This window comes from Prionailurus bengalensis, chromosome E4 (assembly GCF_016509475.1).
Source record: "Prionailurus bengalensis isolate Pbe53 chromosome E4, Fcat_Pben_1.1_paternal_pri, whole genome shotgun sequence".
NCBI classification, from domain to species: domain Eukaryota; kingdom Metazoa; phylum Chordata; class Mammalia; order Carnivora; family Felidae; genus Prionailurus; species Prionailurus bengalensis.
This window is the reverse complement of record NC_057360.1, coordinates 54,960,282-54,976,885: the sequence shown is the minus strand read 5'-3', so window position 1 is coordinate 54,976,885 and position 16,604 is coordinate 54,960,282. Positions and strand designations below refer to the sequence as shown.

General features: G+C 36.8%; 1 protein-coding gene across 2 annotated transcripts in view; it reads right to left on the bottom strand.

Moving 5' to 3' along the window:
* Positions 1-16,604, bottom strand: part of SPATA17 (spermatogenesis associated 17) — a 198,291-nt gene that overhangs the window by 152,016 nt on the left and 29,671 nt on the right. For both annotated transcript variants that reach the window (XM_043568427.1, XM_043568428.1), the window contains one exon: positions 8,211-8,314. In XM_043568427.1, coding sequence (XP_043424362.1) covers positions 8,211-8,314 — 104 coding nt within the window. The remainder of the gene's footprint in view (positions 1-8,210; positions 8,315-16,604) is intronic.

Below are 16,604 nucleotides of genomic sequence, written 5' to 3'. Positions count from 1 at the left end.
ACTGATGATTTAGATTGTACTCAGCAATTAGTGTTTCTATAAATTTATTTATTTGATTTGATTTTAGAGAGAGAAAGAATGAGAGGGAAGAGGGAAAGAGAGAGAATCTTAAGCAGGCTCAATGCAGAGCCTGACGCAAGACTTTATCCCACGACCCTGGGATTATGACCTGAGTCAAAATCAAGAGTGGGAAGGTCAACCAACTGAGCCACCCAGGAGCCCCTCTATAATTCCTTAAAATACACAAGCTAGTTTAAAAAAATGTTTACTTACTTTGACTTGAAAATAGCCTAATATAAAATTGAATGTTTTTTTATAACATTATAGGGAAATACATGTTTACAAACATTTGCTTTTTCTTTCTACTTTGTCCTTCATGATAATAGCTGTTATTTGTTGAGTGTCAAATATATGATCAGTGTTTCATGTACCGTGTGCCTCACAGAAATGCTGTAAAGTAAAGACTGCTGCTCCAATGTGCAGATGAAGAAACCTAATTTCTGTAAGATTAAGTCACTCACTCAAGTTCACACTACTAGAAAGTGGCATGACTAATCCACATCAATCTGATTCCAAAGTCAATGTTCCTAACTACTCAGTTCTTAAACTTGTTTCCCTACAGCTTTCATGAGGTACCCAAGAGCAATGGAAACCTATGTCTAAACAAAAACTTGTGTATAAAGGTTCATAGCATCATTATTTATGATAGTCAAAAAGTGGAAACAACTCAAATGTCCATCGAGTGATAAATGGATAAGTAATATGTGGTTTATCCATAGAATGATATATTAATTAGCAAGGAAAAGAAAGGTAGTATTGTTATATGCAACAAAAGAGATGAACCTTGAAAACATCAGGCTAAGTGAAAGAAACCAGTCAAAAAAAAAAAAAAAACACCACACTGTAAGATTCAATTTATATAAAATGAGCACAAACGCAAGTCTCTAGAGGTAACACATAGATTAGGGCTGAGCGGGGTTGGGAAAAATGGGGAGGTGACTACTAAAGGGCACAGGATTTCTTTTTAAGATAAAAATGTTTTAAATTGATTGTGGTGATAGTTGCACAATTTTGTGAATAAACTAAGCACTAAGGAACATTGCACTTTAAATGGATAAACGGAATGGGATATTAATTGGATCTCAATAAAGCTATTACAAAAAAATCAAAATAAATATATACTTTAAAAAAAAACTCCCATGATACTTTAAAAGATAGGAAAGAATAACAGCCATGAAAATCTTTGTAGCCAAACCATGCTGTACAAAATCAACATGCTGAAAGATTTTGATTCACTTTGATGAATGACAAATTAACGTTCAAAACAGTGCTATTGTTGCAAAGTGTTAACCACCAAAATCTACCTTGAAGAATTAAAATTGGGGGAATATATTACTTCTAGCTTAAATTTCTGTCCAAAAAAAGTCAGTATTCTGTACTTCAAGCTAATAATGTTTTATTAATGCTACCAATCTGTAACTCTGTAGCTAATTTTTAATTTCATTCTATAATTTTCTTACTCATAATCTGGGGCAAGTTTTTGTATATCAGGCTAGATATTACAAAGGAACATGTCTGCCAATTTCAAATTAATCAATTTCATTTATCTTTGTGATGTCTTCTCTTAGTTACAAAAATATATTTTTGTATACTTTAACATAATTTTTTTTACTATTAACTATATAAAAAAAATTTCTAGTAATAAAACAGCAGATAAACTAGAGGTAAGCCTAATGCTGTCTGATATTCTACATAATTCAAATCAAGCATATTCTGATGTAGGGGCACCACGGTGGCTCAGTTGGTTAAAGATCCGACTTCAGCTCAGGTCGTGATATCAGTTTGTGGGTTCAAGCCCCATGTTGGGCTCTGTGTGGACAGCTCAGAGCCTGGAGCCTGCTTTGGATTCTGTGTCTCCCTTGCTCTCTGCCCCTCCCCCACTCACACTTTGTCTCTCTCTCTCTCTCTCTGTCTGTCTCTTTCAAAAATAAACAAACATTAAAAATATTCTGATGTAAAATACATTTTATTAACTTTTGTTCTATAAATTTTACCCCACCCAAAGATAGAGGAATGCACTAGATCTTTTATTTTCTTTTAGAAAACCCAGAAACTATACATTTTAATCCTTGCTGGTATGAGAAATCAGGATACATCATAATTGCTTTGATACAATATTAAAGTTGAAATATAATCTTGAAAAGACATCACTTAAAAATACTGCCGTAAGTAAATGGTAGGGTAACTTTTGTCCAAGGCAAAATGCTGAAAATTAACATGTTTATTGAACAAATTCTATATGCAAGGCACAGTGTGCAAATCATGCTGTAAGAGGGTCTCTAACAATCCCCACTCTTGTGTTCATCCCTTTGTGTAATCCCCACCCTGTAAGTGTAGGATGGACCCAGTCTCTTGCTTCCCATGAAGAGAATACAGCTGATGAGACGTCACATCTGATATTAGGTTATCAAAAGAATGTGGCTTCCGTCTTCATGTTTTCTTGTGTCTTCTTGTTCACTTGCCAATTCCCATGTTATCAGCTGCCCTACAGGGAAGCCCATTTGGCAAGAAACCAAGGGACGCCAGTGCAACAGCCGGAATAGTTGAGGCCCGTGTGACTGAGGATTGTCCCCAGCTGAGCTCTTGTATGACTGACAGCTTGACTGCAGAATCACAAGAGACTTGAGCCCTGGCCAGGAGCCCTTCCCAGACTCCTGGCTGACAGAATGATGAGCTAATAAGTGTGCATTAGTTTAAGCTACTTTACATGTAATTTGTTATGCAGAAAAAGGTAACTAGAGGCCTGATTCTAATTATTTTCAATGAAAAAAAGAACAAAAAAACTGTGAAGAAATAATCCAAACAAATGTATCATATGTTCTTCTATGAGAAGGAAAAGAATACTATCTCTATAAAATTAATGACCCTGATGATGCTTTTAATACTCACCAGGCTACTTAAATATAACTATTGTGAAAAATACAATCAAACATGAGTGCCAACACACACATATAATCATTCTGCCGCTGTTCTTAAAAGGGACATCTACTCCGATGTTCTCAGAAAAGCAGTCAAACTCTTCAATATGGCCCAAAACACCCTGTTATGGTGTGGTTCCTGCTCAACTGTCTGGATTTATCTTTAGCTGATCCTTCTCTCATCTTCCACGCATCAACCTCAGTGACATTTCCTGTGCTAATGTCCTAATTTCTACACAACCTTCAGGGTTCAGCTTCACAGCCTCTGAGAGATGTCCCTAACCCCTAGGCTCCCCCTCCTACTCTGACCCACACTAGTCACTTTTGCCTTAGATGTTCCTCTTCTGTGCTTCCTCTGTGGTACCCTATAGCTTACTTTCGTTGTATGTACAAAACCGCGTACGTAACAGAAAGGAAATAAATTGTGATTTATTTTAGAAAGTTAACTGTATATTTCCAATTTTGAGATAGGAGCAAATTTATCTCTACCCATTCCTCTCTTAAACTTCCTTAAGAAAAGAAAGGCAATAAGAAAATAAAAGGAAACCCTATCATCGGTAAAATCAGAAACACTTAAGGGTAATATATATGAAGAAGGGCCACCAAGAGGAGTGAAAATTCAACCAGGATTAGAGATGTCATGGAGACAAGATACCTCAAGATGCAGATTTCAGACTGAGACTGCCAGATGCAAAATTTGTAAAAATAGGTGGCATACTCTGAGGAGGAAAAACAGTAATGCCCTCCTTGCTCATAATAAGATTGTAGAGCAAAACTTGACTGTGGCAGATTTCCTAAACCACCCGCGGGAGTGGCTGAGGAAGTAGGACTAAATGAGGAAATGCACAGGAATGCTATCTTTGCTGCAGACCTCTAAGAAAGAGTAGAGTATGAAAGCAGTAAGGGATCCTGCAACTGACCACACTGCCAAAACAAACAACAAAAACTAAACCAGTTCACATAAATAGAGACACATGCATGCTATCTGCAGGGCTATACTCTGAGCCAAGGAGCCCTCCTAACACCCCAGAGCACTCCTTTGGCCCAAGGAGACCTCCTAACACCCCCAGAGCACTCTTTGGCCCTTCCCCAACACCCCATTCCACAACCCTAGAAATTTCCTCAAAGGGGTGTCTTTTTGCATGTTAGTGAGATGACTAATGAATGCTAATGAGGATGGGGGCTAGCTACCAGGGGAACCAATCATGTGATTAGAAGATTGGGACTTTTAGCTCCACCCCTCTGCCTCTGTGGAGGGGCTCTGTGGAGAGGCTCCACCTCTCCTCTGTGGAGGGGAGAGGGGTTTGAAGTTTGAGTTGATCATTAATGGTCAAAGATCTAATCAAGCTTCCTTTTAAGAAAGCTTCCATAAAAATTCCTCAATTTATAGAGATTTTCTGGGTTGCTGAACACATGGAGGTACCAGAGGGATGGCCGGTCTGCCCCATCTTTGCACTATGCATCTCTTCCACCGTTTCTGAGTTGTATCCTTTTATAATAAGCCAGTAACCTAGTAAATAAACTGTTTTCCTGAGTTCTCGAGCAGTTCTAGCAAATGACTGATCTTCAGGAGGAGGTCCTATGGATCTCTGATTTGTAGCCAAGTTGGACAGGAGTTGTGGGTAACCTGGGGACATACCACTGGCAATTGACATCTGCAGTTTGGGTGGGATGGGGAATGAGAGTCTTGTGGGACTGAGCCCTTAACCTGGGGATCCGATGCTATCACCAGAGAAGTCATTTTACTTTTTGTTTTTAATGTTTATTTATTTTTGAGAGAGAGAGAAAGACACAGAGTGTGAGCAGGGGAGGGTCAGAGAAAGAGGGAGGCACAGAATCCGAAGCAGGCTCCAGGCTCTGAGCTGTCAGCACAAAGCCCAACGTGGGGCTCCAACTCACAAACAGCGAGATCATGACCTGAGCCAAAGTTAGCTGCTTAACCAACTGAGCCACCCAGGCACCCCCCCCCCCCCGATAATGGAGTTAAATTGCAGGACACTTAACTCGTGTCTGAGATTGCCTGGCATGGATAACCCACACATTTGGTGACTAGAAGTATTGAGCATTGAGTAGACAGGAAACAGGGTAGTATTTTTCCTTTTCAAACGCCATGCCGTATGATCACACAGTTCATCTAATATAGCAAAACCCTGATAACAATACCTATAAATTCTAACACGAGAAAGAAAATTATAACTAATCATACATACAAAAGTGAATATAAGTATCCTATATAAAATACTGATATAATTACTAATAAATCAAAAGAATAACAACGGCTTAGTTAAAGAGATTCCTAGCACACGATGATGGTTTAATATTAGTGTATCTCCTCTGTTCCTCCCAGTTCAACAGACAGCTCCATATTCTTGTGCAGTGCCAGTCACACTCCTGACACACAGTGGTGAAGGTCCCAGTAAACAGATTTGGCCTTATTTGGTGCCTGGCCATACTGCTGCTTTTAACTCTGGCAAAGTGGATACAGTTGCCATCAGCGACACCTTCATTGACCTCAACCTACATGATCTACCTGTTCCAGTATGAGTCCACCATGAATTCAGTGGCACAGCCAAGGCTGAGAATGAGAAACTTGTTATCAATGGAAAAAAGCCAATCTCTACCTTCCAGGAACAAGATCCTGCCAACATCAAATGGGGGTGATGCTGGTGCTAAATACATCGTAGTGTCTATTACTACATAGTAGTGTCTTCATTGCTATGGAAAAGGTGGGGGCTTGAAGGGTGGAGCCAAGAGGGCCATTTTCTCTGCTGATGTCCCCATGTTTGTGATTGGCATGAACTACGATAAATATGTCAGCAATGCCTCCTGCACCACCAACCGTGTGACCCTCTGGCCAAGGTCATCCGTGGCACTGTGGAGTAATTCATGACCACAGTCTGCACCATCACTGCCACCCAGGAGGCTGTAGGTGGCCCCTCGGCCCCTCTGGGAAGCTGTGGTGTAATGGCCAAGGAGCACTTCAGAACATTATCCTTGCTTCTATTGGCTCCACCAAGATTGTGGGTAAGGTCATCCCGAAGCTGAATGGGAAGCCCACTGGCATGGCCTTCTGTGTCCTCACCCCATAAGTGTCAGTCATGTATCTAACCTGTCGCCTGGAGAATGCAAATACAATGACACCAAGAAGGCATCTGAGGGCCCCCTCAAGGGCTTCCTGGGCTACAATGAGGACCAGGTTGTCTCCTGCAACTTTAACTGTCACACTTACTCTTCCACCTTTGACGCAGGGGCTGGCATTGCCCTCAGTGAAAACTCTGTTAAACTCATTTTCAGGTACAATGATGAATTTGGCTATAGCAACCAGATAGTGAACATTTATGGTCCATAGGGCCTCCAAGGAACAAGAGTCCTCTGGACCAGCAGCCCCAGTGAGAGCATAAGAGGAAGAGAGAGACCTTCAAGTGCCGGGGAGTCTTTGCCCCAGCTCATCCCCCAGTACGTGACAATCTCTCACCCTCTGTGCTGTTTTCATCCCAGACCTCCTGAGGAAGAGGAAGGGCTTTGAGAGTCCTGCCATATCATGTAAATTACATCAATAAGTTACACTGTAACCAGCCAACAGTTTTATTTATTAAGAAAAATACACTTTATAACATGTGAAAAGGTCAGAAAGGAAAAACTTCATACATAATTATATTAGCAGATAATGCAAAAGCTTTTGCTATATCCAGCTTTCTATTCTCACTTAAAAACTCAGAGAGGTAGAAAAAAGAGTAAGTCTGTAATATGGTAAAGAATATCAGACTAAAGCTAATTGTCAGCACTGATACACCAGATTCCTTGGTAACTAAAGATATACACAGTAAAACTAGGAAGAAAATAAGGATTAATGGAAATACTTGTCCAATAGGAAACATAGGCCTTTTCAAAACCCGCTTTCGCTTATTTGTCTCTTTGAGGACCTTCTCCTACTCAGTGATGGGACTAGGGTGAAGTAAGAGAGGCCTCTCCAGTGTAAAATTTAAGGATGCCCTCTTGGTTGTACAAGTGCAGTGCTGGCATTTGCATGACCCTGCCAGTAAGCACCTCTTCAGTTTTGGTGCCTTACGAGCCTTCCTTGTCTTATCTTAGTCCTAGCCCTGCTCGAATTCCCTCTCTTGCATATTCTGCCAGCTCTTTCCCCCCCTGACAGGCTCATGCCGTCCATTTGCAGAGAACCAGCCCATCTCCAGGACTTTGGATTTCTTAAGCAAGAAATTAAATAGCAGTCTGCTGTGGTCCACATGTTTCTGAGTTTTCCAACTTCTCCAACTGACCAAATCCTATTGCAACCCTCTCAAATCTTCTCCTTTTCCAAAGAAATCAACTTCACAAAGAGCCAACACTTAATCTCCAAAGACCAGATCCTCTTATATATACAACTTATCCCAATTTAAAAGTTGGAAAAATCAGTTTTCAGATATTTCTTATAATATATATAGCTTTAGGGTCTCAGGCAAAATCTTATTTTAACAATTTATGGTGCCACTGTTCTCTCTAGTTCAAAGAATTTTAAGAGTGCAGTAAGATAACGTATGTGAAAAAAATTAAATACGTAAATGGCAACTGTTATTAGTTACTCTTTCCTTCTTCATCTAAACATATTATAAGCTTATGGTCACCTACATGTTATTAGAATGGAGCATATTATAAGAGGAAAAAACTATATTTGAAGTTATATGAAAACTTAAAGTTTTGGTAAAGTTGATTGAATAGTGTTACAATAGCTTTACTTTGCATAAATCTACAAAAAACATCATCCTGTGACCTAAATCCAGGTGCTTTCTATGTGTTCAAAGAAGTACAAGCTGACAGTAAAGCAGTCCATTTTAATTATGTTCCATGGCATTTTCTCCTCTGAGAGGTTAATTTCTTGCTATTGAACATATTCCTCAAAATCCATGTGAGGCTTATCATACTTAAATGTTCATCTATGCAATCCTTTTACAGATAAATCCATCTCAAAATGAGATAACTTTACTGAAACTATTTTTCATAGAACCAAGATAGGCATACTGTACACATAAATAATCTAATTTATAGTCAAGAGTACAATATATTATAAAAATACCAAAACAACAAATTTTTAAGATAAATAGAATCCTATATCTCTCCCTTATTAATAAATTTGTACCTAAAATATCACTGAGTTCTAGTAAGTATTTCTAAGTATGGTAATGATCAGTATCTGTTAAGTAACCTTTCTAAAATTTTCACTAGTAGACCACTCACCTAACTGCATCATTGGTCTCTGAAACAGCCTTCAGGTACTCCTTCAAATAAAAATAATTAAAGCAGTATTTCCGAATTCGATAGCCTCGCCATCGCTTCTGAATCTATTGAAGTAAACAAAAATACACCTGTGAACATTTTTAGTGAAAACATTAACCGGTCTTCAAAATCAAGGTAATGATGGGTGATACCTCACATCAAATAAAGTCTTAGGCTTTTCCAGTAGCATAACAGTATATATAGTTGCGAATGTAAACTGTATTCATAAATCGAGAATTCATATTCATAAAATATTGAGAAACAGAACACACTTATAGGTTATCATATTTTAAAACATTTATAATTTTTCACAAACACCATATGTAAAATTAACTACGAACAATTAAAAATTTGCTTTATCAATCTCTACCACTTCTATTTCCTGACCAAATGGATTGTTTAATTTTTCATAATCCACTGGCTTCAAGATCATATTTGGTCTCACTGAAATAAATTTTCACATGGTATTTTAAAATTTCCAAAATCTTTAAACAACATTTTTTCTTATATCTTCACCATGACATTTAAATACTTTTTAAACAATAACAACCACTAACATTTATGGAGTTTTTATTATATGTGAGGCATTATTCTAAGAGTTTTACTTGTATTTAGCCATTTAATCTTTAGAACACTCCTATGAGAAATACCTTATTTACAGATGAGGAAACTGCTAAAAAAGAGAAGTTATATAACTTCCCTATAATAACATAGCCATTGGTGATGGATCCAGGAATTACATTAGGACTTCAGAGCCCATTCTCTAAACCATTACCATATATAGAACTGGGAACAAAGTGAAATGCAATTTTCAATAAATGAATATTTCTGTTGAAAGTACCTAGGTTTTTTTCACATGAGAGGAGTATATGGGGGCTCTGAGAGAATACACGTAAGTGGGCTACTCAATGTCTTATTATGCTCTAGTAATCATGAAAATCAGCCTCCTTACATTTATTCTTTGCTAATATAATCTCTATTAGAAAAACTCAAAGCAAAAACAAATAGTGCATAATCTTATTTTTGTGGAACACACACACACACACACACACACACACACAAAACACCTCAACTTCATCAAAGGAGAGAGGAAGAAGAAATAGCAAAAAAAAAGGAAAAAAAATTACTTAACTTCATTCCCAAAAATTTTATGACAGTTTACATGTACTTTTGAATTATTCAGATATTACGAGTGATTCTCTTTTTGGATATGAAGTCCTTCCAATGTTTTGCACAGTTAGCTAAACTAGGAACACACACCTTCTCTAAACATTTTTTTTTTAATAGGAAAGGGTGCTTAATTTAGACATTCTACATTTGCCCATTGGGCTTTATCCCCCAAGCCTATGTTTCTTAAACTAAATATGTTGAGCTTAATTTTTTTTTATAATCTGAATGCAGGATCTATACAAATAAACGGGAAAAATGTTTTACTTGAATTGTGTATTTTTCTGTGTTTTAAAACATGGCCATTTAAAGGGTATTTTACAACCTGAAATACAGAAAACTGAAAATTCTGAAGAACTACTTTAGTCAACCTCCCAGTATAAGAATGACTAAAATAATCGAAAACATGCAAAACAGCTTATTAAGAACAATGAAACCAGAGATAATAATTCTAGGAAATAGAACCAAATAGAATAGCAAGCTAGTGTAACAATGTTATAAAATGTGTCCTTCCAAATATTTTTCAAATGATCTTAGTTTAGATGTTCATGAAATAAGAAAAATCAATTTTCCAAAGTTATATACTAATTTTAGAAACTATCTCCCTCTAATTTGACCAAAATTATATCACAGCTGACAACAAAAGATGAGGAATTGATACAAACCACTTTCCTAATTAAAAAGAATAATCAATTGGAATATGTACAAGTATATAAATCATACATGCAAATAAGTGAATATTTTCCTGGCTCATCTAATTTAATCATTACAGTATCATTCTGAGGTGGAGATTATTATTAGCCTCATTTGATAGAAGAGGACATTGATTCTTATGTTAAATAATTGCCTACAGTCATATAGCTAGTTGGATAGCTTCAAATATTTCACCATACTTTTATTGCATGTACAGTAATACCTGTATTAAAGAAGAGAACCATTTCAAACAAAAGTACTGACACAAAATCCATCATCAGCAATAGAAGTGACTCAGGAAGAATGGGGAAATATTAGGATATCAAATAGTGTTAAGGGAGGAACCACTTATAACATGAAAACATCATTAAATTCTAAATAAAATAAGGTTAAATGTGCCAGAAAACATAAAAGATGCATGCTGGAGCACTGAGAAGGACAAAGGAAAGCTGCTGATTTCTGATTAGATCACACTAGAGTGGTGGCTACCCATTCTGAGAAAAAAAGTCTGAAAGGACAAAAGTAAAATTGAAGCAAAAATCCATGCCAATAGGAAGGACACCTAAAGAGGCCAATGCCATGGGCTTCTTCCCACTTCAAAACAGGCAAACACTAGAAACAGTACCGAATACTTCCAGAGCGTCCACAGCTGCTGTGTTCTCAGGGGATTTTCTAATATCCAAACTCCTTAGACCTCTACTCCAAGGCAGACTAAAATTCTCTTTCAAGACAAATCCTTTTACTCACAATTGGATATTAAAGTAAATACTGAACAAGAGATGGTTAAGTCATCCACATTAAAGTATAGTCAATCAATCTTTAAGTGGCTTTGTTAGAGGTAGTAGATAAAAGTTGAAACTGGGTGTTTGACTGGTGAAGACACTGCCATCCATGAAGCGAAGGATATAAAATTTATTGACCTCATGAATGCACCAGGTATTATGTTAACTGCTCTAATTCTCATGATAACCTGGCGCATGAGGCATAATCTTCATGTTAAAACTGAAGAAACTCAGGTTAAGTAACTTGATCAAGTTCACCTAACCAGTGAAAAGAATAAATGGCAAAGCCAGGACGTAAACCCAGCTCTGTCTTACACAAAAGCCCAGGCTCTTTTCACTGAAATATCTTATGGATGTACTATATAAAAAGGAAAAGTATGCGTACATGTTCTTTCATTTAGAAGATACCAATTTCCTATATCGTAAAGAGCCCAGTTTAACAATCACTAACTGACATAAGATAGAATACTGTGGAGATTCTACTACCCTTTCTATTCCAGGAACAAATGACATCTTCAATTTTACCTAAATTTCCTGTTGATATCCTAGTACTAGCAAATAAACTTCTAATTAAAAAAAAAAGTTCTTTGAGTAGGCAAGATGTTTTTCCATAACATTTCTTAATTTCAAGGTGAATGGGTTATGACTTCAAAAAAAAAGATGAAAAGCTAGTATTCATGTCCTTCAAAGTAATTAGTAACTTTCAGAAGTGATTGGTATAAAACAATTATTGTCATTGATCAGCTCTGAATAGATAATTTTAAACAAAGTCATTGTGTGCTCAGCAGATTACAGCTTGTTAACGGGCAAGTTCTAAATGACCTCTTAAGCTAGTCAAATCAATGATGCATATTCCTCATTAAGTAACATCAAAATGTAAGTGGTTTTATAAATAATGTTTATTTTAAGCACTAAAACAAATGGCAAAACCTTGGTACACCAAAAGCCATCTGCTCATAGAAAAGATTTTCCCTCCATTGGTTTACTTTTATTCCTCAAAATTCATAGTAACTTTAACGTTACCAAAAGAGAAAAATCACAATGTCTTCTCACCTAAAATTAAAATGAAGATATGAAAAACAAAATTTTTATTTCTGATAATAACCTACTTAGTATTAATGCTCTAAATGTATATGAGAGCATACAAGTGGAACTCTTACTCATAATGATACTCGCATTTATTAGAATAGTCAACATTCTAGATTATAACATGAGAACAGAAAAAGTAGGTTTACTAAATTTTCAAAGGTGTTTAAAGAACAACAATATCCAAATTTCATACTCCGTGTTGATGCATTATCATGTCAAAAATATACATATATGAATGGAAATCTTAACTGGATATTTTTAACCAATAGAAGATTCTGGATAATCATTCCATCTGTAGTTTCTTCTCCTTAATATTGTTTCCCAACTCTGACTTTATGCTCCTTGCTCTACAAATTTATTTAATCATTTCACAATGATATTGGTACTAGGAGTAGCAGGAGGGGAGAAGAGATATTCTTTTGCATGGTGATCCATCATTTAAATATCTGTCCATCATCAGGCAAAAGCTTGAGGTGGTCTGTATAATCCTTTTCCTCTTATTCCTTAGGCTGACATTTTGGAATATCTTTCTCTGTGTGAATAAGACTGTGTGTTACTTATTTTGTATCCCTAGAGCCTAACGTAATGTCTAGTGTATAAGAGAACTTCAGTATTTTTTCCCTGAATTATTTTACCTATTTATCTCTATCCATCTAATCATGGAGTCATTATTCTAAACATATGTACTTTATAGTATTATAAATATGAAAATAAGATTATAAACGGTTTAGGAGATTGAAATGGATCTTTATATAGATGGCACATATGTAACTATTTTTTAAGTAAAGCTACCATATCATTGTTTCTCACATTTTTACGTTTTAGAAACAAGTGGGAAACGAAAGAAAACGGTTATTTGATGTTTCAAGCTAGATTAAGGTTTATAAATTAAAATTTGTATTATACAGATCCAGACCTGTAAGAAGAAAGAACCAATAACATTATAGTTACTTTGCAAATTGTTTGTTTTAAGTGATCTTTAATCTAGTGATCCTCCTGTTATTGCAGTCTTTTAATTTTCCTAAAGTGAGGATTTCTATCTGAACTAAAATGTTTGGGGGCACTAATTTCAAGAGAAATCATTTAAAATAACTGAAATAATAAAGGATCAGGCGAGACTCTCTGGGTTCCAGAAGAATATCATCACATAAGTACATATGATTGATCAGTAACATGTATAAGGTTTCTAAGATAAAAGGAATTCTACTTGAAATAATTATATCTGTAGTTTTTTTAAAACTCTGTAAGATCTAAATTATTTCCATTTCTCATTCCTCACAGATTTTGGAAGTGAGAAGAAAAAGTCTGATGGACCATATTTTTTAAGAGATCTCTAAGATACTAAACATTAGCACTTCCTGAAATTTACATTCATCTGATACAGTGCCAGGTGTCCTAGGACAGACAGACAAAGTGGACTCAAGATGTAGAAGATAACCCAATGGAGGCTTTCCAAAAGACATTATAAGGAAAGCATAATTTTCCGAGAGTTCACCTTTGTTAACTTCCAAAATCTGTGACAGATTATACATCCTCATTATGTTTAGTTTACCAAACACCAGTATATTCTAAGAGTTCATGTATAGAGAGATTAGCAGTTGAAAACAGCAGTCCTGAGTTACGATGGAGGACGAATTCTGACGCTAGAAGACCAGAGTGTAAAGGCCACAGCTGGAATATCCTTTTACAAGGAGAGGTCTGTCATCCTCAACCATTCAATTCTGCCTGCAAGGGGAAGCATATGACACTCAACCTGGTCTCTTACTCATTGCCACTGAGTTTAGAATTCCCTGAGTAAACTGTACTACCGGTAAGATGCTCATGAATTGTGAGGACCAGGAGATCAGTTTATCAAGAAAATCAGAGTGTGAGTAGTAAAGTTTCCACAAGAGCTCAGTCTGGGGTACACATAGTTGTTCTCATCCGGATACCAAGCAAAGGAGAAGACTAGCAGTGAAGGCAAGAGTACAAAAGATCACAAGTAACACAAATGTGGGTAGCAGATCTCTTGGGTTCAATTCCTAACACCATCACTTATGAGCTGTGGGACCTTGGGCAAGATAACTTTCTGTGATGCTATTTCCTCAGCTTTCATATTGGAATCATGATACCCACCTGTAAGAGTTGGTTGGGAGTATTACAGACAATAGTTAAAATATTTAAAATACTTAGACTGGTGCCTGGAAGGCAGTAATGGCTATGTAACTGCTAACTCATTGTTATTATTTACTAATGGTTCTGACTTACCAAGAGAAAACGTGGTACTGTAATCCTTTTCTTGCCTGGCCTCAGAGACATATAGCTCCCACCGGCAATCAGTTTGACTAAGGTATACTCAGACACCTGCCAGCTATTTGTGTCCACACACACACTCAGGTAGTAAGCGTGAGAATCTGGAGTCATTCTATTGGGGCAATAGGAGCCTCAAAGACAAGGTTGAGGCCAACTATATTCAGCTGAGTCGCTAAGCCCAGTGTTGGGTGAACCTGAGGTGACACCCAATTAGAAGCTTACTGGCATCAGAAATGGAGGGTCAGTTCTACGCCAGGCTGTAAAAAGATACACAATTGTATATCTAAATGGGACACGGGGAGAAATGAGTTTAGCAACTGAATCAGTTCATGACATTTGTGTAAGATACTAAAAGCTGTTCAAAAAGAGAGAACTAAAAAAAAAAAGTGGGGGCCAAATTTAGAGGAGATCTACAATGGAACAGCCAAAATGCTGGAGGAAAAGCAGAACCCTAATCTCGAGTAAAGTCGAATTAAAGACCAAAAGGCAATAAAATGTCCCATAGAGAAATGGGAGGAATAAGGCCCCAAGAGCTAATATAAAAATTTATTGAGCAATTTATTGCTGTATTAATTGTCTGTCACTGGCCTAGCAGCATATCGTAACGGATTTTGAAAAGGCATACTGTGGGTTTTGACAGTAGCTTATATCATAGCAAACCTCCTTCAAACCTGTACATGTTATGATACTTTAGAAAGGTCCTAAAGTTCATGAGATATTCCATTCATGTGAGAATTGCACTAACCAAATATCACCTTACCACATCCAATTTATCTCTACCACATAACCCCATCAGATTCTCAAAAAGGTCTGATCCCCCAGCAAAGGCTTAAATAATTTCCAACAAAGACACTGAGGGGCTTCAACAAAAAGTATTTAAAACAAATGACTTTTTAACTCCTTGTTTAGAAAAGAATGGGCCAACATTCATGATTTATTCAGGGACATTTATTTAACCACCTACTATAAGCCAGGTACTGTAGATACAAAGACTAAGAAGATAGGATCTGGGCCCCAAGGGACTTACAGTGTGTGGGGGGTGGATACAGGCATGTAAATTAGTAAGGATAATAAAATGTTACAGGTTCTATAACAGAAGTATGTCGATGGTAAAAGAGGACATAAAAAGAGAGAGTGATCAATTCTACATGGGTAGGGGGATCGTAAAGTCTTTAGAGAGAAGGTGACCCTTTAAAAAAATAAACGCAGCAAATCAGGATGTGAATACCTATTATATTTAAAAAATCACATACATATAATTTATTCTTCATTATAAAAAAAGTGACCTCCATATAAGAATGGGTAGGCTAAAAACATATTTTTACAATCCCTCTCTTTTCAGGAATGCTCCACTAGCCTCTTTGGCAATTGATGATAATTTATTTGTCATGCTAGGAGTCAACAGTCAAACATATAATTTGTAATTGGCTCAGTATATAAGGCAAATTAAGACAAAAGTTTTATTTTCTATTGTATGTGAAAATCCTATTCATGATCTGAGTGCACATATATGTGTCTGAATATTATTCCCGTATACATTTTGGTAGTTATCTATCACTCTTAGAAATTCTTCCTCCTAGACATGAACAGCCATCCATATTTAAATCATTTAAGGGATAGTTATTTTGAACAAGGTTACTTGGTAGCCGATGAACTGAAAAGGTAGAGGTGTGAGTATTAGAAGGAAAACTTCAGCTAGAGGTATCCAGCCTTCTGATGTGCACAACATGAAGGGATGTGGACCACACACTGATCTCTTCAGCCATTCACTCTTGCAGAAAGTAAAGTCTTCTGAGCCCCATCTTGCAAAAATTCACTTCTTACAAATAAATTCAGTTCTGGTCACTGTGATCAACCAGTGCTAAAATTTCATCTTTGTTAGGCAATCATTTTGGCCTCCATGCAAGTAAGCCCCTCTCCTGACTCCTCATCTTAGGAACATGAAGTAAGTACCTAGTCTATTACTAAGTCAACTCATCCAAACCTCTGAAGGCAGTCTTTGAACATCTTCTAAGAGAAGTGTCTTTATTATAAATTCCCACAGTAGTGTTTACATCCTCCGCATGGCTCACAAACACTCCTATGCATCTTTAGTGGATCAGCTCAAGTTTTCCTCTGCCTCACTTTAATGGCCACTGCATCACACCTCTACTCTTCTCTCCTGAAATGTATCAAATAAAAAATAAATCCAGACATAGCGAGAGAGACTTTACTTGAAAGAATTATTGCAAGGAAGAGGGAGTATTGTGATCACCACAATAGATGGATTGGACTACTGCCAGAGGGAGAGCACTTTGACCATAAGATCTGCAAGTATGTCAAGAATTAGGCA